Source organism: Pleurodeles waltl, chromosome 9 (genome assembly GCF_031143425.1).
Source record: "Pleurodeles waltl isolate 20211129_DDA chromosome 9, aPleWal1.hap1.20221129, whole genome shotgun sequence".
NCBI lineage: Eukaryota > Metazoa > Chordata > Amphibia > Caudata > Salamandridae > Pleurodeles > Pleurodeles waltl.
This window is the reverse complement of record NC_090448.1, coordinates 239,301,164-239,324,500: the sequence shown is the minus strand read 5'-3', so window position 1 is coordinate 239,324,500 and position 23,337 is coordinate 239,301,164. Positions and strand designations below refer to the sequence as shown.

General features: G+C 41.4%; 1 protein-coding gene across 1 annotated transcript in view; it reads right to left on the bottom strand.

Moving 5' to 3' along the window:
• The window catches only part of EFCC1 (EF-hand and coiled-coil domain containing 1), a 215,385-nt gene that overhangs the window by 26,942 nt on the left and 165,106 nt on the right, over positions 1-23,337 (bottom strand). The window contains exons 4-5 of the mRNA XM_069206633.1: positions 8,162-8,297; positions 4,845-5,010 (exon numbers count right to left, since the gene is read on the bottom strand). Coding sequence (XP_069062734.1) covers positions 4,845-5,010; positions 8,162-8,297 — 302 coding nt within the window. The remainder of the gene's footprint in view (positions 1-4,844; positions 5,011-8,161; positions 8,298-23,337) is intronic.

Below are 23,337 nucleotides of genomic sequence, written 5' to 3'. Positions count from 1 at the left end.
TTTTCTGCTCATTTGGAGGCCAGCGCCTAACCGCGATGAGGTGTGTCCACTGCATGAAGAGCTGGGCTGAATCTAAGATCACAGCACAATGGAACATTGCCAGGCCCTCTCCCTACCTGCAGTTCCTGATCAGGAATTGTGGGGTTTGGAACTGCAGCCAAACATTTCTAAGGTGTATTTTTTCCCCAATAAAATGTGCGTTTGTGGTTTCAAGAATCTGGTCCAATGTGTTGTAGTAGAACAGTCATACATCAAACGTATGCTCAGGGGGCAGAAACTGTAGGCTGTGTTTTGAGCTAGGACCCCAATGACTCCAGGCCACATCCCAAACTCCTCTCATTATTGCATAAAAAGAAAAAAAAATGGTGGTAATAGTTTACATTGCAGCAAATAATTTATTTTACATTTTTGTGGTGGATTTGTAGAAAGGGTTTATGAAAGTATATTGGGACAGCTGTATTAGAAAAGTCGGAGTTGGGTCAGTGATTCTAGTAAAACATCAACATTTGAAAAAACACTTTGTTAGGGCTATGGGGGGGGACTCCATCAAGCACTTTTTGGGACGAACAATGCCAGTGGCATATTGAAAGCACATGTGTTCAGTAACCATGCTGAAATCACGCCTAGCTACAGGTGACACCAGTCTGCAAATGCCAACCAAGAAAGGCACTTTGCCTGCTCGTCCTGCAGGATGTTTCTGGTTTGAGTCTATCCACAGTAATTCCACCCCCCCAGCTACCGCTTTGGTATCTATTCAAAAGGTGAGGAATCTGCTGCTAGAACTCTTCATCAGAAGAACAAATTACTTATCTTTGGTAACGCACTTTCTGGTAAAGACCCTATCTAGCTGAAGATTTCTCACCAACCCCTCCCATTCTGTGGAGGGACTCTATGCTTTAATAAGATCCCACATCTAGGGGTCTGCACACTGATTTGCTCTTAGGGCTCTGTGGCTGGAGACATGAACAGTCTCAAAGGCAGCTGGCATCAGGTTGTGGGATTGGTTCCTTTTTTGGCCCAGCGCATTGTTTCCGGAGCTGAACTGCCGGCAAGCGTGCGGGTGCTGCGACCGGGGGGGTTCTTATTCCGATTTGAGGCCTGGGGAGTGTTCGGAAGGTGAGGATTCTGCAGCTCGATAGACTCTCTAAAAGAAAAAGCTTTACTAAAGATAAGTAACTTGTTCTTCCCTTCCATCTGTATGATTTTTCCATCTACATTCTTGCATTCTCAAACTGCATGCTGCCCCAGAATAATTCTCGACTTTCCTTAAATCCGGCATTCACAACTGTCCTTTAATTTAATTTAAACTTCTGTTTGTCCCCTTTCCCTTTTACCTTCTCGTTTTTAAATTTCCCTCTCCTTACCTTCTATCCTCTGCATGCCTCCTCTCTCTCAGCACAATCTACTCTGACACATGCAGGTTTAGCCTAATCTCTATTATTGTATTTCTGCAAATTTCCCACAACTTACTTACAAGATCACAATCTCTCCTCCTTCCTCTGAAAGTCATACGTATGCAAACTAGCAAGATCAAATTTTCTCCTACTCATCTATTAATCCCACCAACAATGTGCATGAGCACACATACCTCCACTAATAATTGCAACTAACTACCATTAATTTAGTCCACCATAACAAAACTGGAATTACTGCACAGCAATACTTTGCTTTGAGTGCACAAGGCTAGACGTCAATAATTAACAATAACCAATAACACTGGAGTGACTGCTTATCTTGAGTTTCAGAGCAGTGAGTGTTTCAGCGTAAAGCGCTTCAACACCTCTTCAGGGTTAGTAGGCGCTTCAACACCTCGTCAGGGTTAGTAAGCGCTATATATATGTAAATTGCAATTACAATTAATAACTGTCTAAAAATGTCCCCCATTGAAGCATAATAAAGTACTGCAGATCTATGATGTGGTGAAAATAATATTTTCAGATTTTTATGTAGGTCTGACTACTGTACTCGTACATACTATTTATATGCTGCTCAGAAGAGAAATAAGCATTTGCAATGCAACGCGTCTCGCATTTGCTCAAGTTAGAGCTACTAGCATTGTAAAGTCCTAACCAGACTTTTCTTGCCGCATAAATTGAAAGAAAAAAAACGAGCACAATCGCGCTATGTAAAACCCAGTGTGATCACGCTGCGTGAAAAATAAAAAGATAAAGCAGTGCAGAAACTAGGCTGAAAACATGGAGCCTTGTATGTTTTCAGTAGTTCACCAGTGCAGTGAAGGTGGGCTAAACACCGGAAAAGGCATGACGTATGCATGCCTTTCACTAATTAGAGCAAGCGGATTCTAAAAGGCAGACTCACGAACCAATGAAAGTGACATGCGTGACATGGGCGTGGTTAAAAGCCCAAAGAGAGATTACAACAGGGACGGAGCACTTGTGAGCTCGACCCCAAATGGGATAAAATACAATCATCACAAACATCCACAAGTAATTTTGAATTGATGCTTAATAGGCTATTTTACGTCTGTAACATAATGTAGATATTATTTGCAAGTGTTCTTAAGGGTTTTGCTGCCATTAGATTGACTCAAGCTTTTGTTACATATCACCTTTGTATTTCTTAAATGCTGCATGGTACTGAGGCACGGGCCAGATTACGATACGAACAAAGGAACAAACATTGCATTATCTGTCCTGTTATTGTAGTGCATACTCATTTCACTAGGATTGTATTAAATAAAAAAATACAGCCTGATAGCTCTTAAAAATGCATAATTGATATTTGGAATGCTGAGAATTTTAAATATAGTAGGCAAAGTCATTTGAAATTATGGAATTTTGTAATATGAAATTCTGAAATCGACATGTAGCAGCCAGTTAATTTGCATACTAGCTTCCAGATACCCTGCATACACCACAAAGTGTTTAGACGACAATAAAAGTATTATTCTAATATCCACTTAGCGTCTGAGCTGGTATTTGTTAAGACTGTGTCTTTGAAGTGTGTGTTCCTTTGATGTGACATACTGTTAGGACAAGCCATCTTTTTTTACAGGTTTAAAATATAACTAAGGCTAAAGTTATCGCAAGGCTCTTTCTGTAAAGAAAATGTCTGTTTCTATTAGATGCTTCAGCACTTCTTTTGTTGGCTTTCTTATACTGCATGCTCAATTCCATTGAGATAGAGACAGCAGGAGGTTCACCCTCTAGAAGAGTGGCCTCCTTGACTGTGCTTACCGGATCACGAGAGTAAAGAATATGTGTTGGTTGACATGCTCACTCTCTGTTTTTGCCACAAGGACCATAGTATGATAATACATGTTCATCATCTATTTCAGCAGGAGGGCAATTTGTATAAGGAATAACTTGCTTTGCATGGGGGCGTGCACCAGAAAAAAGCAGAGAACTCCTGCTCATGTCCCGGCATATGTTCTCATTATGGGGGCAAGTGCCTCCTATGGGAGCTAGAAAACAGGGGACCCCGGAGATGGTCTGCATTTTGTGCCCCGCTGGGTTTGATATTTCAATATTGGGCAAGCAGGGTTGGGAGGAGCCCTCAACCTCGCTTGCACAACTGTTTTGCTTGTTGCTTCCACCTTATGGGAGCCTTTGATCTCCTGACAAAGAAGATCAGGGGAGACCCTAGGAGAGACTTGGGGAATGTGCCCTGGGGTGCCAGCCTGGCTATGCACCAATCAACATTGTTACAGTGTTTCATTCCCATGAGTACAGTAACTACCTGGTAACATGATAAACGTGACTGACAGGAGATGACTAAGAAGTGAGATATCTTTGTTGCGTTGGGTCAGAACTCCAAAGCACATCTGTACTCCTGGGGGCTCTCAGAACTCCAGATACAAAAATGCAAACTTGTGGGTACTTCCTGATTGTGCGATGCATCAGTAGTAGTAGTGTTGGCCTGTTGCCTGTGTGCAGTCCTCCTTTATATGTGTCAGGCAGAGCTACATTCCTTCAAGATTATGGTCTTCTTGAAATTTCAATATGTTGGCATTACCCACGACATATGCCTTCCTCTGTGCTTTAGGGGGTGAAGGTGTTTGTGGTATGGGATGTGCTTTTGTAGCTGTTACAGTGAGTGTTCCAACCTGGAAGCATCCCCGGGACCTGTTGTGAATTGCTGGTGATGTGGAGGTGTATCCAATTATAGGTCTTTTCCCACTTTTATTTGAGTGCTTCCTTGTTTGCCGTGTATTTCTACAATTTCTTAGGTTTCCGTGTGAAAGTTGCTGAAAGTATGGCAACGTACTGTATCATATCACCACATCTGCTAGGTCAAGGCAGTCAACTCCAGCATGCCACTGTGCCCTACAGGTGAAGATCAAGCTCTTCAGTGGCCAAAGCAACACATGCAGCAGTGACACTGCCCAGCTTGAGTACAAAAGTGCTGTAAGGAGAAGACAGGATCTGGAATTCTATATCACTGCCAATCAGTTATGAATTGGCTGTCTCTGGGTTCCAATAGGAACCGAACACACACCTCTTTAAGAAACATGTCACTCATAAGTATCTCACTGATCCTACATGATTAAGACCCTGCATACTAACAAATAAAGTTTACCCGTTCACACCCACCCTTGTGCCCTCCCTTCTCCTCTAACACAGTGTACCCTCACTTTACAGCTACGTTTGAACTGTGTAAATACACACAAATGCACGTAAAGTGATTGCTCAATGTCAGGAGCACATAGTCAAGATTCCAAACTACTAAACAAATTCAAAATATATTGTCTAAATTTTGCAATATATTGAGTTGCATGACACGACTTCCAAGTGCAGAATGGTGTTCTGCTTTATGCTAAATTTAAAACTGTCACACTAGACATGTTTGGAGTACTAATAGAAAAAATTGCAATTCACACCTACCTCTTCCATGTCACTTTCCAGTGTATGCACTTCCTGCTCCTTCAGCTCCAGTTGTTCGGTCAGACTGGTAATTCTTTCCACCAGTTCCACAATAGCATTCTTCAGTCCATCATTGTTGGAGCTCCCGAAATAAGAACTGAGCTTCTTCACCATTTTGTCATCACATCTACAAAAGGATATGTTTAGAGAACCCTTGCAACTGTGGTTAATCTCACCAGGGGTATGTCATGCATTACTTTGTTCTATATATGTGAATGAAAAAAGTCAATGTAATTCCTACCAGCTGCCAAAAATGTAGTTTTTTAAAACATATTTTCTATGTCTTTGAAGTAATGTCAGCTCCCTTTAAGCAGCTTGAACGTTAAAAAGACATCTGTACTGGAACAAATTAGATTATCAAAGCAACGAAGAATGTGCCATACATCTGTGGAAAAGGCTCATATATGCGCCAGGATGCACTCCAATAGTAACCATCATAGCTAGGTTTACTTATGAAAGAATAAACAGAAATAGCCTGAACCTTACAATTATTTGTACGCTTAATGCCATCTTACGTGCTTTGTGTCTCATGTACTAGTACCTCTTCACAAGCCGGAATGTGGAAACTGAAGACCGACTGGTTTGCAAACATGTATCCATTTTGGAAAGTGACTTAGCAACAAAGAAGTCGAATCATGAATTACCCATTCACACAAGGACGCAAACCACTTGTCTACTGAATACTAACTTGGGAGGTAGCTGTTTGTGACCCCTGAAATTTCCTGCGAATTCAGTAACGGCAGCCTAAGTCCATTAAAGTTGGGGGACAACACAGTGATTCCATGGAATACTAACTGCGCACAATATAACCAGGAACAATTTCCAAAAGTTATGTTAAGGAACAGCTTCCCTTTTGAAAATTCATCACCACCCAAATTTGGGTGTTGATAACTTTCCAATGGTTTGCTAACGCAAATGAGCTCACAACCGATTAATACATTTGATTTCGAATCGCTTTTGGGATGGGGCGGCTATTTCATGTCTCCCCATAACTGCAATTGATTTTGGGTAGCAACAAACATTTTGTTTGTCAGAAAGGCATTTCCAAATCCTATAATACATTTAAGACATTTCATTCTTGCATAATGAGAGTAAGACCACAAAACACAATGATACATCGGGTCGTAATATTCCTCATTTGCAAGGGAAAAATCCCATTGCTGCTAAATGTCACTAGGGATTGTGAGATGTTGCCATCACCACTGGGATTTGATTTTCTCACAAGAAAATTCCACAAGCTGATGGAATTTCTGTGCCAGTAAGCCTACGACTAGAACACATCTGAGGGCATTCTTCAAAAGGTCAATAAGCGTATATTAGTGAACACTTACAAACTCCTAAGTTTGGGCATATTTCAACAACACAGCGCAGATATCTTCACACCTCAAATCCAATTGTGGATTTACTTCTATAAATGGGAGGAGTAAATCTGCTTTCAGTGTGGCAACATGCGGGGGGAAACGTCAACAACAAGCAGTATTGAATTTGTAAAAGAATGAGTGTTGGTGCCCGAAGCTCTGCTCAGATGCGGCTGCCGGTGCAATTAAATTTTGGTGCACAATACACAATACCAGTGGTAACTCCTCTGATTGGGTGGAGGAGCGATGCGGGTATGGGGAGGGGTGACACTCCTCCACCCAAACAGAGGAGTTACCACTGTTATTGTGCGCACCAACATTTAATGTTGGGAGTGCCCTGGCTGGGCGCTCTCAGCCAATCCTGGATTTGCGCAGGGCAGGCTGGGAGCCTGTGCCTGCCTGCAGGACGGAAGAGGAGCAGTGCGGCGAGAAGCGGCGCGGAGGTACGTTTTTTTTTATTTTTTATTAAAATTTCTTTACCCCGTTTTCCCCCCGCTCCCCTCCCACCGGGCACGCCACCCACCCTCTGTAACACCAGCGAGCCGCTGTTGCACAATACCAAGGCTCATACCTCTTTAATGCCCTACCATACACTCCCTGCCCCTTCACAGGTTCCTGTCTTCTCCTTTTGTGATGGTTGTTTTCTTCTTTCTCTTCCTCCCTCTTCCTAATTTGTCTGCTTTTCCCTGTCCTGATCTTGGGAAATGCCTGATGTTGGTAAATAAGTGCTGGTCCCCAAAAATTAGTTTCAGGGGCCTCCAGCAGCAAACACCAGCTCAAATTAAGCACTGTTATCAAGGGAATTGAAACATGCGTATCCTCTTTGAAAGAAAAGTACAACTAAGTTAAGAAGTAGAAATTCATTTTTCCGTATTTAGAAAAAGGTAGATAAATATGCATTCCTAGGAATCTGTGACAGAGGCAAGAGCATTCCTAGTATTCTTTGAGAATTCCTAAAATATTGGAAATTTACTCTAACGGCAGGTATAAATCTACAGGACTCAATTTCTGCTTTTTATGGCAACTTTTTGCAAATCTAACTAGAACAGCATAGCATTTGTTTTAAATGTGAGCTCACAACAGGTGCAGCGGAAACAAACAGGTACAGAAACAGATCTGAATGAGTATAAGAAATGTGCTGCCTAATCAAGACCAAAAATTAGGTGGCATGCAGGACCTCTCGCATGTCTCTTTCATCCGGCGCTTACCGAGACGCATTTAATCCATCGCTATGGCAATGAATAGACTTTCATGTGTGTTATTTTTTTAACATACATTTATTTTGTGTTTTACTAGCATGAACAAGTGAATTAATATGTTTTTTAAATTTTTTTATCTAGGGCTTTATGCTGTGTCTCGTGTTTTTCTTTTTTTGTAGATTCGGTTGGGGAATGGTTACTGGTCAGGTGGTCTTTCCTCACTATTTTTGGTGATTATTTCGCATTCCATAACCTAGTTCTTTGGAACCACTGAAAACGTTCTGTGCAGTTTCCTTAACAGAATACAGTATGGAAGTTGTAAGACGCCACACCTGGTGGCATTAGAAGATGCATTGACATGGTCATGCACCCAGACACTCATTTAGGTTTGATCCATGGGACCATTATTTTCAGTCTGATGGCTGCGACACTCGCCTTGTTTAACCCAATGCAAAATCCTATTTAGCACTGCGGAAGCCAGTCCTCAAAACCAATACATGGTACAGCATCAAAAGAGCAAAGTTCTTACAAAGGTAGTTCTGGGAAGAGAGGAGCAAACCCTTAATGTATGCACTGCAGCCGGTGAAGCCTCCATTCACACCCCAAAGTCATCTACCTGTGCTTTCGGAACTCAGGCCATATCAATAGAGTCTTCCTGTGCTTAAAGCAGCTGTACACTAAAGTAAAATGGAAAATCCCTCCTAAGGCATAAGAAACATACCCGCTACCGCAACAGGAAACCCGCGCCAAAAGTTTCTTCACTTCCCCCACTGGTGGTTGTTGCTCCCCGGTCCACTTCTCTTCCTCCTCGTCTGAGGCAGCCTGCCCCTCCACAGAGCGGAACATTTGATCTTCCACTGCAAGGGAAAAAGAAAACGTCCTCTTGTTAGGAAGTCTGGCACCTCTCAGGTGGCCATTGAAAAAACGATCCATTACAAAATACTTCTCTTCAGTACCTGCAAACTTGATCTATTTGGCTGTGGTGTTTGACCCAGCTCCACATGGTTTATGAAATGGCAGCTCAATGTGCAAAACCCATGATCGTATTAGACATATATCAGGGACCGCATAATGAAGAAGTGCGCTGGCTCAGAGCGAAACTGAGTGCCTCTCTTTTTTGCAATTGCACAGTCTAAAACAGGTGTCTCCAACTTTTAGAGTAGCAAGAACTCCTGATCTATGAAAACATCTTTAGCAACTGTTTTGTATATAAATTTGATACAAGTAAAAAAGGTCAAGCAGCTTCCACCCTACCCCTAAAGCACCCAGTCCTGATGAAGTCAGCATACACCAGGGGTCTTCAACCTTCATAGGAGCAAGAGCTACTTTTGGCCTATGAAAACATCTTGAGAGACTGGCATACATATGGATTAAATAACATCACAAAAAGGGCATACCACTTAAACAGTGCCCCTTCAGCACCCAGGCTTGCTGCAATTGCCATACACTATTAACGGCAGAAGAGCTGTATGGGGAAATATTTATCTGTGTGATCCCCAAGGAACAGTTATATATCTTTCCACTTCTTTGTGAAACTTGTGGGATTCGAGTATCTCATTCAGGTTTACTGCCTCTTATTTATGCAATAAAGGGGATGACACAACTCTGATTAGGAGAGCTAGTCCTGGTAGACTTTGAATATCTACCCAATTGCTTTAAAGTTAGTTGGTTAATTTCCAGAACCTAGCCTTGACTTAACGAGCAAGATTAAGAATAGATATATGCAGGCTTCATGTTGCTCTACAAGTAAAGATATCACTGAAGCTATCTCAAAAATCTTAAAACTAATATGAATACCTCTAAGACAAAGATGAAACAAATTAATCAATGAAGAGATTGCTTTAGGAAGTTAAGTACATTTAAAGAACAAAGGAAAAGAGTGGATGAAAGAAAGAAAAAGAAAGTAAGAAATAAAGGGAAAGAAAAAGAGAGAAAGAAAAGAAAGAAGATTTTGAAGAAGAAGGAGAGGAAAGAAATAAAGAAAAAAACAAGGAGAAAATATAAGGAAAGACGGAGAGGGAAAGAAGAGAACAAAGGAGAGAAGTAACAAGAAAGAACGACCAAAGAGAAGGGTGAGAAAGAAAAGAAGGAATACAAATGTGATAGAGATAAATAGGAAATCCGAAGATAGATGGAAAGAAAGGCAGAAACAAAAAGAAAAAGCATAACAGCAAGTGAGAGAAAGAAACAATGAGTATGTAAAGGAGAAAAAAGGAAAAAGAAAAAAGAAAAAGGGAAAGAGTAATGAGAGAAAAAGAAAAACATAATGAAGCGAGGGAAGAAATGGTGAAAAAGAGCGAAAAGACAAGCAGTGACAAAGGCAATAGTTCTCACCTATGCAAGAGGTACTGATATTGCAATTGTGTTTTAGCTGTTTTGTACACCAGCGTGGTTGATGTTCAGCATGGCTAAAGGTTTGTGGAGTAAAGGAGAGTGGCGAGTGAAGTCTCATAGAGTTGTGTGGCATAGGGTGTCCTAGAGTGGAGTGACGTAGAGTGGACTGTCGTGGAGTGTTGAAGAGTGGCATAGAGTGTCGTAGATTGGAGTGTTGTGGATTAGAGTGGAGTGTCGTGGAAAAGAGTGTAGTGTAGTAGAGTAGAGTGGAGTGGTGTAGAGTGGAGGGGCATAGAGTGGAAGGGCGTAGATTGGAGGGGGGTATGTGGGTGTAGAGTGGAGGGGTGCAGACTGGAGGAGCATAGAGTGTTGTGGCCTGAATAGAGTGTAGTGGAGGGGTGCAAATTGATGTAGCATGGAGTGGAATAAAGTGGTGTAGAGTGAAGTGTGGTTGAGTGGAGTAGAGCATCGTAGAGTGGAGCAGACTGTTGGAGAGTGGAGTGGCATGTAGCAGAGTGGAGTTGAATGGCACAGAGTGGAGTAGTGGAGAGTGAATTAGAGGGGAGGAGATTGGAGTGTCATAGAGTAGAGCATTGTAGATTGCAGTACAATGTAGAACAGTGTAGTGTCAGAGTCGATTGTCGTAGAGTGTGGTGTTGTAGAGTGGAGGGTCATAGAGCGGAGGGTCATGGAGAGTCATAGAGTGTTGTGGACGGTCATACTGTTGAGGAGTAGCCCAGAATGGCGCACAGTAGAGCAGAGTGTTGCGGAGTACAAAGCAGTAGAGTTTTGTGTTGGAGAGTGGAGGGGCATAGAGTGTGGGGATATGAAGTGGAGTGGAGTGTTGTAGGGTGGCAATGTGAGTCATGGAGTGTAGTAGAATGGCATAGAATGGAGCAGACTGACATAGAGTGTCATAGTGTGGAGTGACAGAGAGTGGCATAGCATAGCACAGAGTGGAGTAAAGTGTCATAGAGTGGAGTAAAGTGACATAGAGTAGAATGTCAGAGCGGTAAAGTGGAGTGGTGTAGTGTAGAGTGAATTTAAGTATCACTTGGAGTGGAAAAAGGGTGGAGTAAAGTGGCATAGTGTCATAAAATGGGAAAGAGTTTAGTAGAGTGTCATTGGCACGGAGTGGAGTTTCATAGCGGAGAGGGCAGTAGAGTACCTTAGTGTGTTGTGGAGTGTTGGTTGTAGAATGGACGGGTGTAGAGTGGAGTAGGGTGGAATTGTATAGCGTGGAGTATGCATAGTGTGATAACACATTGCCTTTACAGATAACACATTTTCATTGGAAACAGCCATTACATTTGCAAAGACATACAGTTTACTGACACAACTATACAGCACACACACATTAATGTGTGGCATCACCAGGTGCACTAATTTGTTTTGATTGTATTAAAATATTTGTTTCCAGCACACTTCAGAATTTCAAAAAAATTGCTTTGTTGGTGCTTTCCTAATTCTCGTATCTTCAGAAATATTTGCGCAGTTCTTTTACAGACATTTAGAATTTGTTGTGTCCTAGAAAAAAATAACATCATGCAGCCTTTCATCTCACATAGATACCCAGCAGGATTGTCACATAAATCTTCACACTTGAAGTCATAGAAAGAAAAGTAAACACCAAGCTCCCTTGGAAAACAGAGCCTGAAATTTGACATCTGTATTTGAATGCAAAACAAATGAAACAGGAAAAAAAAATTAGAGGCATGTTTACAGAAAGTGAACACTTGTGGATGTTTTTGTGGAAGAACACACAGAGCCCTAGTAAACAGGCTATGCTCTGGAGGATGGACTAACTCAAGCTGGACAGCGTAAAATAAATAAAGGCATAAAATAGAAAACAAGCACAAGGCCAATGATGAGCAATGGGTGTAATGCATTCCCAACCTAAAAACGAAGGAGTTAGAAGGGATAAAAAGAGCAAGGAAATAGAACTAAATTAAGAGGATAAAATATTGAAGAAAGAGAGAATGAGAGTGAGAAACGAAAGATTTAAATGAAATGCAAATCTTCCCCAAATATATTACTGGCATTGACTTTAAGGAATCAAACTTCTCAAGGATAAGATGTCCTTTTCATGGTAAATGTTTCCATATAATTTGCTTGGATGCAAGGCACGTTTTTTGAGGAGAAAAAACATGCAAAAATGCAGAACTGCTGCTCTCTGGGTCTTCTCTTACGTCCCGTGTCTGGACCAAAGCTTTTTCCTAGCACCAACAAAACACTCCAGGGGCATGGGTTGCTGGTGACAGACCATCAAAACATGTATGCACTAGAAACTGAGTCTGCAGACTCCCTCTTCTCAATAAATAAGTGTAGCCCTTCCTTTCTTGCACATCAATGGCCAACAATTGAACACTTTCAAAGGTGACTTGGCTTGCAATACAAATAATTTTCTTCCTCTTGTCTATTGGGTTATTAAATGTACCATTGTTTAAAGATCATTGTTGGAGGTGGTGGATGCCGGCGCTCATTTTTGGGGACTGGTCTTATTTTTCATCATTAGGCATTGACCAAGAGTAAGAAACAGTGAAGTTGAAGGGGTAGGAAGGATGAAATGAGAGAAAGGAAGTAACTCTAAAGGAACAAAGCAGAGATAAAACATATCCGCTAAAGTGAGATAAAGAGATAGGAAATGTAGGGTGGTGGAAGAAAAGGTATGAGGTGGAAGGAAGCCTAGACAGCCTTGGTATTGGTACCCCCAGCATTTGGAAATAGCTCCTAAGAGAAACTCTGGGCCCCTACACTAGTCTTTCTACAAATCAAGCACCGATAGTGATGAGTCTCTAAAGAACATTAATTCTCCTCCTGAGCCCTTCTACTGCTTTCCATTACGTGGCTCACTGACAACTTGGCAGCACACATTGCAGTTTTCTGGTTAAGTCAATGGACTCCCATTAAACCTGCAAGAATGCAGGGTACGGACAAGTGTCCAGAGGATTAACCCATGCTCGAACCTGCATGCATCCATGGCCAGGTGAAGTGGAGAGACTTTATTTTGACATTAATGAGATTTAGATTTCAATTGAGGGTCAAGGTTTAGGCCGTGGGTGACTTTCCAGACCACCACAAATTGCAATCTGTGCGTCGATAAATATCTGAGCACTTCTTGAAAATGCATTGCTTCAGCCAAATTTCTGATTCCTTAAGCGTGACTGAATCAGTGCTTATGGCTTCTATTTCAGGTAATGAAGCGCACGTCAAGATGGTGGAAATGATTTGAGACCCAGGGCCACATTGCATATATGATATGAATAAGCAATTTTGCATTCATGATTTAACTTTTCATAGCCATATGCATTAAACAGTAAGTGCCAGTTGTAACTTCCAATTAATGCAGACGTCGTTCTTGCACTAATGTCAGTAAGACAAGCATTGCCAAGCAACAAGTCTAGATTTAATGTGCTGTGGTAGAATTACCACATAAAAGCAAGACTCAAGCAAGCGAGCCAGAACAAGCAGACAGAAAGCACTATCAATGAAAAGTAGACACTCATGTGGTTCAATACAAGCACTTGAGTGGAGTAGGAAGGATACACTCAAACAGCCAATACAATTAAGTGATGGATGAATACTCCACTACACAGAACCAAAAGGTCTCAGACAAACTTCTGAAAGAAGCTAGTCAAAGAAAGCCAATGGTTGAAAGGGACTGACACCAAGTCCACCCTATGCGTTTTGTTAGCAATAGGTTTGTTAAACAGCTGCACTATCAAATCCCATTCCTAAAAATTGAGAAAAATTGCCCGCTCATCAGTGAAAACTTGCTCAGACAGAAGTTCAATGCATGTTACCATGGATGTCATTTAGGAGTTGTAGGGTTAGCAACTGCGTCCACTGGCTTGCCTCTTGTCAGAGTCTAGAACTGCCTGATGCCCTTGGCCTGAGAGGTGACGAAATCAGTGCCAAGAATGGACACTGTTTATTGTCTACAGCTTTCACTCAGACTAGGACATTACCCTTTAGGTCCTGCAAAATAACTGCACTCCGCAGTGCAATGCACATTCTTCTAACCAAATAAAAAATGGAATAAAAAAGTGAACTTTTTTTAAAGAAATAAGTTGCTTCCTTATTTAATTATTGTTACTGCATTAAAATGATGTGTTGGAATACACTGAATAAAATCTTCACCCCTGAAGCATAAACCAAAACAATAAGGAATTATTTAAGACGAAAACATATGTCATATGAAATAAATGGTCAATTTCAATGAACAAAGGTGAACATATGTGCCACTGATTTGTTAATCTATTTGTTTTGCCTCTCCCTGTGAGTTATATGTATATTTGCATTGAGGTGGACGTTATGGGAACCATTAAATGACAGTTTGTGCTATAACTAATGTATTTTTGCAGTGCTCATCTCGTTTTTGTGGCACTCTTCTTCAAACAGACGCATAATTTATAATTTCCATGTAATACAAACAGAATTGAGTAATATGACCGTGGAATATCATGTCATCACCCTAAGTAAAGTATAGGTGGTGTCTAAAATAGATATTTTATGTGTTCTGTGTTCAATCAGTTTTAAGAAACTTGAGCAATGCCTATTATTGCGACATCATCAGGGTTACTGCTGTGAGACTTCATGATGTTGCTTCTTGTGATGCCATTGAAGCCGCTAACCCTAGCATTAAGGTGAATCAAAGTCCACGCATATATCTGAAATGGAATCTGATTCTGACTCCATTGCCCCTCATCTGTTTCAGAGATAATCAATACATTTACATTTCGAATTGTTTACTGCTTGGGATGGGTTTGAGTGATGATTACTGTTGTTTTAATTTACTAGGAACAATGCCTGTGAAATTTTACAATTCTTCCAATTTCTGCTGAATCCTCCGAATACACCTAGCAAACACCGCAAAAAAAGAAATCCATACAGCAAACAGCTGCATCATTTCTTTAGGTCATACAGGTTTTACTTGTGTGGTTCGTAGTTTTAATATCAAAAGATGTGTATTGGACCTCTGCCTTGCCAGTAGGGTTCCTTTTCCACACCCAATCAACCATGTGTTTACTGTCTTTTTTCTGGTCTACCAAGCAGGATGAAACACTGGGAGACACTGTTAATCTTAGGAGGGGAAAAAGGCCTGAAGAGAAGGTCTTCCTCTGTGGAACATAAAAGATGTTCTGCATTAAGGAATACAGCTTCTTTTTTAATAGAAATCAAAAGATCTACAGAAACAAACGAGCCTAAAAGAGGTTGGTAAAATCTCTTCCCGAGTTCGACCTTCTAAGAAGCAATGATTTCATGTACTACAAATGAGCAATTATCTAGACAAGTAATTTGAATGCAAATTGTGGTGGCACACATTTCAAGACTTTGGCTGGAAATAAATTACATTCATGGACAAACCCTTCTGCCATCTTTAAGCAGCTGTGGCGCATGGCTGTGACAAATGATAGACTGGTATTGTTACACAAACTACAGACCCCAACTCGATAGATCAACCTAAAATACCTCCCATCACCCTAAGGATAAAAGAATTCTCACCCACTAGGGATACCCATTGGTGGCATTCTTCATCATAGAGTTTCTTCCCGTTCCATTGAGGAACACGGCATGCTACAACTTGTGAGATACACAGGAGCATTTTGTTGGAGAAGGAATAGGGTAGTGACTGGGGGCAGGAATACTCTTTTAAAATACCTGTCTGGTAGCCGTAACATTTTTTTATCTGGGTGATAATTAAAAACGGGAAAAGTTAGGAAGTCTCTGGCCTCTAGTTACCCTAGTTCCTCTTAGGGTCAACATGATTCTGCCACTTATGTTCCCAAATGCTTGTGGCTTTTGCCTGGATGCATTATATTACCAAAACCCACATCTATTCCAGAATGCTGAGGTGAATTTACCCTACATATGTCAAGCACACCTAAACCATCTACTTGGTGTCCATGAATGGGTACATATTAGGGCATTTAATAGTGCTCCATAGGTACACTGAGGAGAGGCATGCCGTCAAGGTATCCACCTGCCCTGCTTGCCTAAAATACCTCTATCCTCTGTCCATGCCTGCATCTGACATAAATGGCAGAACAGATCTATAAGTAGCAAAAGACTGAGTATAACAAAGTGCATTTGTGTTGTCCACCACACCAGGAGAAATGCTGCCTTCATCATCGAGCAGCAATGAACGCGAACATGCACATGAACATGCACAGTCAGTTCTTGAATATATTTCACTTTCATATGCCTCCATGGCATAGTCTATGTGACAAGAAAGTATGGGGCCCACATGTCCATCACTGGTAATTGTGTTGAAATTGTATCAGCTATTTTCAAAAGGTTCAATATTCTTGCTTAAGTATGTTTCGCACAATAAAATTGTCCATAGCTAATCAGTTTGATATAAATGCATCTATAATGTTTCTAGGTAAATGTGCCCTCCATTATCATAAAACACACACTCTGACCTGAGAAATGATGACATCTGCAGTAAAATTACCAGTGACAAATGCTTTGCAGGAGATTAAATTTTCATCAATGGGATATGAGTCTTTGAACCCCCAAATAGCCGTTGTAAAATAAAAGGTGAGGTAAATACAAAATGAAAAGGTAGACACCTTCACCCCATTGATCATCTGGAAGATTCAATGAAAATCAAATGAAGTTGTCAACATACTTAACGTGGCTGTTCAGAAACTCAGAGACCCACAACAGGATCAGGGTCTGGTAGAAACCATTTTTAAGTGGTCAGTTTCCATTAGGCTCTGGGACCCTTTTAGGAAGAATCAGTTCATTTCTGTACATTTGTAGAATTCTATGTAGACAGTCTGCCCAGAAAACATATCCGACTTTGATATTAATCCAGCTGTCATGGTCAATAATGTCTTTGATTAATACAAAAATTTCAATTGTACTGGCATGTCCATTTACAAAGCAGAGAACGGATAACTCAGAAAATTCGTGTCACACCATTTCCTCTGCAGCTTCACCTCTCGATCTGCAATAGTGCAACCTTCCATCAAAACCAGATTGTATTTTCTTGTTGAAAGAGTTCAAAAGAAAATGCATCTGGGGTTGTTTCCAGGCCTGCGGAGCACACTTATCTCTGGCTTGTAATGAGGGCACCTGGCACTAATTTTCCTCCTATAATCTTGCATGTGAGCACTACATGCACGAGTGCTGCACGTGTCGGCCCTGAAATCAATCACAAAGCAAAATAAAATACTGCAGCTTGTTCTGCTTAAGCCAAGACAAGACTACTTCCAGCTGGTTCTTTACATTGAAGAGCTCCAACCTCTCAGCCTCCACAGGATTCAAAAGCTTGCTAAATGACTGGAGTGGGTTCAGCGAGCACATCCACCAGAATGGATTAAATGCTAAGGGTCGACTTCACAAAATTATTTTCCACACCTGTGCAAAGGTCAATGGGAGAGCAAACACGTCCTCAGCAGTGGCAGATTCACAAACGAGGCGTCGTATGTTGAACAATGTGCGCATGTGTGAAAATTGGTTTGTGCACCTCCTTTTTGTGCCATTACAGTTACGTTTATCTAATTTCTTTAACAAAGTAACTCGTGATGCCCTCTGGGTTATGTGAGAGTGAGTACAAGAGCAATGAATTGGAACTGGTAGGTTTATGAAGCAAACAAAAATAAGCAAATTTGTGTGATTTATGCATTTGGATCATAGTCCTAAAATCATATCAACTAAAGTTGTTTACATTGAATTTGTATTTTTATATTTATGTATTACATGATATTAGTATAAAATCATAATGTTCTTTTAAGGATGCTTTTCAGTTAACTTGGTGAGTGTTGGTATGATGTACTTTGTCTACTGCGTAAAGTACCCACAGGACATACTAGTTTGCGGGTCACAATCCAAGTTTTAAGGGTTGCAGAAACAAAATGCGTTGGGAGACCGAAGAAATGTGCAGTTATGCTTTTGTGTTTTCTGGAAGTGGACTTACCCTGCTGCACCATGGCATCAAAAGTGTTTCTTTGTGGTGAGGTACCCGAACTAGTTTTGTGTAGGCCTGTAGCCAGGGGTAGATGTTAAGGGGGGACAAGGCCCCAAGAAATAACTACAGGAGGGTTTTTGGTTCTCAATGGTTGACATTGGCTTGGTTCCCTCGAAGTATTTGTTTTTAATTAAAGGCACAATATGGTGAGAGTTTAAAGAATGCAGCAAATTTTGCAGTTTCTCTGAAGTGTTACCATTATTCCACATTTACTATTAATGGTAATAAATAGTAAGTGTTACCATTTAAAGCACAGTGAACCCTGGGAAATGTTCATGAAATCTATGTTAACTGGTATTTTCCACATGCGTATATGTAGTAAAATTGAGGGAAAACTAAATAGAGCATAAATGCAATTATGTGTGTTCCTGTGTATCATCCTTCAAGACACCTTTAGGAAAAAGTATGACAAATCCAGTGTTTCTATGTACATTTTCTAATTAACCATTGACAATAATTGAATGGGTTTTGAGGCAGTTCTAAATCATCTTCAGCAAGAGAGACCTCAATGGAACAGGCAGTAGGAGAGATATAAGCATGGGATGTTGGGGGAACATTGAGGGAGTGAGTGTGGTGATAGCTCCCATTCTACTACTTAAAGCAGCAGGAACTCACCAGGCAGCTGCCCAGTCATTGTTTCAGAGCCTTGTACCCAGTACTTCATCAAATGGTGACCCAGACCAAAAGCAAGATGGAGAAAGAAAGAAGGAGGAATAAAAATATCCGAAAATGACGACAAGGACAGAACTCAAGGGTGAAAAAGATCTTGCAAGTGTAAGAAACAGATGTAGAAAGTGTAGGGTGATGATAGAAAGAGGCATGCAGTGGAATCAAGACTTGACAGCCTTAGTATTCAGCAACCTCTACATGCGGCAGGTCTGGCCTCATTGAAGCCCCACTGGACTTTGACATTCGAAAGCATGTGCCTTCACTAGTTTTAGAAAACATAGGTGTATTCTGTCAACAAAGACTGTAACAGGCTGGGACTGGGGTTATTTTAGGCAGGACCAAGGGGTCATTGCTGATAGACTGCCATATCTCAGATCAGGAGGTAAGGAAGTACTGTTGCTCATCAGCACTTGCTAACTTCATGCCTTCTTTATGCTGTTGAAGAGTGTTGTTTAGATAGGTCCATAGAACTGCTTCTTCTTATGTCTATAGTCTGAGTACATGTGGACTCCCTGTGTTTGCAGCCATACATTAGTGCCACTGTGTCAGTGATCTATGTACGTTTTAGTGCCTGTGTCAGTGCCTATGTATCCGTGTAGCCTTATTTCCTGACTGGGAGTGCTACAGTGTCAATACTCTGATTTTAGTGTAAGTCTGTATTTCAGTATCTCCATGTCAGTGTCCAAATGTTAATATCCTAGTATCAGTGTTGGTGTCCACATGTGCCCATTTGACTGCCTATGTGTACCTGCATTTGTTTCCCAATGGGAATGTACCCATCAATGTATGTGTCATTTTCCAAGTGTCACATTTCCAGTGTCCACGCCAAACAATGGCCCTCATTATGAGTTTGGAAACTCGTACCGCCAACTCACCGCCAGTGCGGCCAGAAGTCTCCCAGCCCTATTAAAAGTTCACCGTAGGGCCTTAACATTGCGCGCCAGCAGCAATGTGGCAGTGCGGTGGATGCAGCAGCAACTGTCAGGCTTTCCATTGCCCATAATTTGAGCAGTGGAAAGCGCAATGGGGCTGTCCATGGGGGCCCCAGAACTGTCCAGGCCAACCAGCTTTTGCATGGCAGGGCTACCCCTATGTTAAGCTGGCAGAAAGGGGACTCATAATCCCCAGGGCAGCTCTGGTGGATTGAGACCTCCGAGACCGGAAGGCTGGTGGCTGACGGCAACCTGGTGGTGTCGGTGGTCCGACCGTGGCCGCTCCGCCATGATCGTAATGTGGAGGCCAAGTCGCTGCTTTGGTGACGGTCCGACCTCCACTGTGGTCCTGGCAGCCTCATGGCTGCCAAGGTCATAATGAGGCTCAATATCTGTGGCAGGACTGCCATATTGCTAAACAAGTGTTCCATTGTCACTATTGAGATCCGTTTGTTCCTGCACCAATATATCCCTTGCGGTGTGCTTGTGTTTGTGTGCCAGTGCATGCAACAGCTTCCCTGTGTTAGTGCTCTAATGCCAATAACCAGGTGCTAGCACATCCATGCTTGTTGTTCATGACTTCTTTGCATGTAGCATCTATGACTCAATATCCCAAGCTTGTACTGTTGTGTAAGTGCCTCAGCATTAGTGTTTGTGGACTGGGTTACTGACCCCCATGTCACTGTTACTGCATATGTGTCACTTTATTTATTTCCCATTATTAGTGTTCCCGTATCACTGTCAGAGTACCTATTTCCCCATCTACCCATGCCTCAGTGGCAGAGCCCTGGCACCAGTGTATCAGTGTCATTGTCCCCCTGTCAGTTTTTCTGTGCCATTTTCCATGTGCCCATGTCAGTGTCTCAATTTCAAGTTAGTTTCGGTGTCCCTGGGTTATTTTCCACTTATCCTAATGTCTGTCTCTGTACCTAAACAGTGTTTATGGGCAGTAACCCCTCATCAGTGTTGCAGTGTCCAATGTCCATGTCAGGTTCACAGTGTACATTTCAGTGCCTGTGACCTTATGCATATGACCCCATGGAGGTGACCTTGCGTCCATATCCCAGTGTCAGTGGCCTATCTCAGCAACCACAGGTCACTACTGCATCAACCCAGTAATTGTCCTTGTGTTATTGTCCTTGTGCCCTTGTATCACTTGGTGTTGTGTCCAAGATTATTTATCTAAATGTTTATATTCTAAAGTCCCCATGACAATCTCCCCATGTCACTGCCCCATAAACCTGCATCAATGTTCGTGCCAGTGTCTTTGTCCCTAAGTCGATATCACCATGTTGATGTTCCATTATCTGTATCCCAGTGGTACTGTCCCAGTGGAAATGCCTTTGTGTCAGTGTCACTGTGGTGAAGGTGTGTTAATGTATTTACCAGTGTCCCAGTTTCAATATTTTGGACTAAGGTCAACAAACAACTTCCAGTGCCATATTGTCAATATCCCCATGCCAATGTTTGTGCCACTGGTCAGTGTTCTAATGTCCGCGTCCCAATGGTAGTGTCTCCATGTCAGTGTCCTTGCATCAGTAGCCTCTGTCAGCATTCAGAGGTACACTAATACTGTGCCCCTCAGTCAGTGACCGTGTGTCAGAATATGATATTACAGTCTAATATTATATCCCGCTGTTTAGTGTAAATATCCTTATGCCCTGGCATCCCCGTGTCGGTGTCCCACTATAACTGTACCGTGCCAGTGTCCCAGCATTAGTGTTTTGTGCCATGTCCGAGACCCAATGTCACTGTTCCCATATTAGTATTGATGGTCCTGTTTCTGTAGCCTATGTGCCAGTGCCCTAGTGTCAGTGTTGATTTGCCTGTCTCATCTTTCTGGCAGTGCCCATTTGCTAACTCCCCTCTGCCAGTGTCTCCCTGTGCCAGTGTCCGAGTATAAGTACCAATTTGTCACTGTAGGCACTATCTAAGTGCCCTTGAGTCATTCTTGGTGCTCCTGTGTCAGTTTCCTAGTTTCAGTGTAGGCCCCACAGTGTCACTGTGTGAGAGTTAGTGGCTGACATGACGGTGTCGTTAGCTTATAAACTACTTAACCCATCCTAGACCCACTTTAAAGCACCAAGGGAATATAAGAATCACAAGGCCTGGAATACAGATGTGCCAGCTATTTGATGATATACAAAGTGAATCAGAGATTATAAAGTGTACTGTGAAGTATAAATTGAAAAAAAGCAAGCTATGAAATAGCATTTTTGGAAGGAGACTCTTTAAAATAAAAAGGGAGAATTGAAAAGCAAATCAATTATTTTAATAATATGTGCCTGAAAGTGATAGATGCACAAAATGATTATCCCCACATCAGGCTTATTTTCTAAATAGCCATGTAGGAGACGTTTCACTAAGCATTTGAAAGCTTAAAGAAACAGTTTGAGGTTTGTTTCTCAATGTAGTGGAGCAGTGCTTGATTTGTAATAAATAAATAAATAAGTATACATGTCCAAACCTTTTCATAGGAAGCCACCCACTCCCTTCTGAAGAGCATCCCACTTCTACTATTGTCACAAACAATTTCCACTACTCCATGGACAATGCTCAAAATAAGACTGTGGAAAGAGAGCCTGCTTTCCTCAAGTGGGTCAAGTAGTGCATTTTACAGTCCTACACCAACGTTAAATTAAATTTAGTGGAAAGCCAATTCATCTGAAATGGCACTCATAAAATAATCCAGTGCTTTCACGTCCAGTTGGGTGGAGAGAGCCTTTTTTTTTACATCACTGCTGATTCAACCATTGAGTGCATTTTTATTGAGAGCTGACTGGACTTATCAACATTTTAAAAAGCCCTAGCCATTGTGTGTGGTGCAACACATGTGTGAAAGCGATTTCTGTGTGTGTGTTGTTTAGTTGTGATATGACCTGTGTGCTTTATGTTTAGTACGTATGGCTTTTCTCGATGTAATGTAATCACGATGACTTAATTTTGTGTCTGTGGCCTGTCTTTTTGCTTAATTTGTGGTGTGCTTTGTGTTGTCTATATTTTGAAGTCTGTATGTGCTGAATTCCTGATTGGATATGTAAAAGCTGGTTGACAGGATTAGTTGTAAATCCTTCAACTGTCGCTGGTTATCCAGCAGGCAAAATAGTATGCTTCTTATGAATTCTGTCTCTCATGAGGTGGATGAGCTAGATGTGAAGCCTGCAGGGCTTACGGTTTTAAAATAAATGTCAGCTCTCAAATATATTCTTACCAATTCACTCTCAACTCTACCTACTGCCAGAGTTGTGCAATATACAATTTCCACTTGTACAATATACTGCACCTTACTGATGTCCAAATAAGTTTGAAGATAAGTACCAATATACTGCAGACTGAACTATTTCCGAATCGTTAGAATTCCACATTCATGCAATGTTGGATTGACCTAGAGTTGTTCTTTATTTGCTGCAGTACATTTTCTATTCCTGATTCTTTTGTCTTATGGTATTTGTAGTCCTAAATATATAATATATGCTAATCTACTGGAAACAGGATTGAATGAAAAAGTCTAATTGACAGGTTACTTATATTTCATAGGTTGACTTGAGAGCCCCTATGTTTTTAACAGAGGTTTTGAGTCTAAATGTAAATACAATCTTACAAATACCAGATCCATATTACTGAGTGTCCTGGACCACCCTGCCTCTTTCAAGAAGTGTCAGGCCTAAAAGGGGTGGGGTGCTTTGATGGAACTGGTACCACTGCTACTTTTCCATTCATTAAATAAAATGTGTACATATTATTCACAATTAGCTGCGATGTTGTGGTGGTTTATTTTGTTAGAAATAATCAACTACTCAGCTATAGCACATACACTGAAATCATGATTTAAGAGCCCCAGTTGTGTCCTGGAGCTCAAAAATGAATTCCTGGCAAACTGAACAACTTTAGAGCTGCCAACACTTGTCTCATATGCTTTGCCATCAGATCGTCTTTTGTTCTCCTGGATGTGAATCACAGTGCAAGGCAGATTTCTCTTGTATC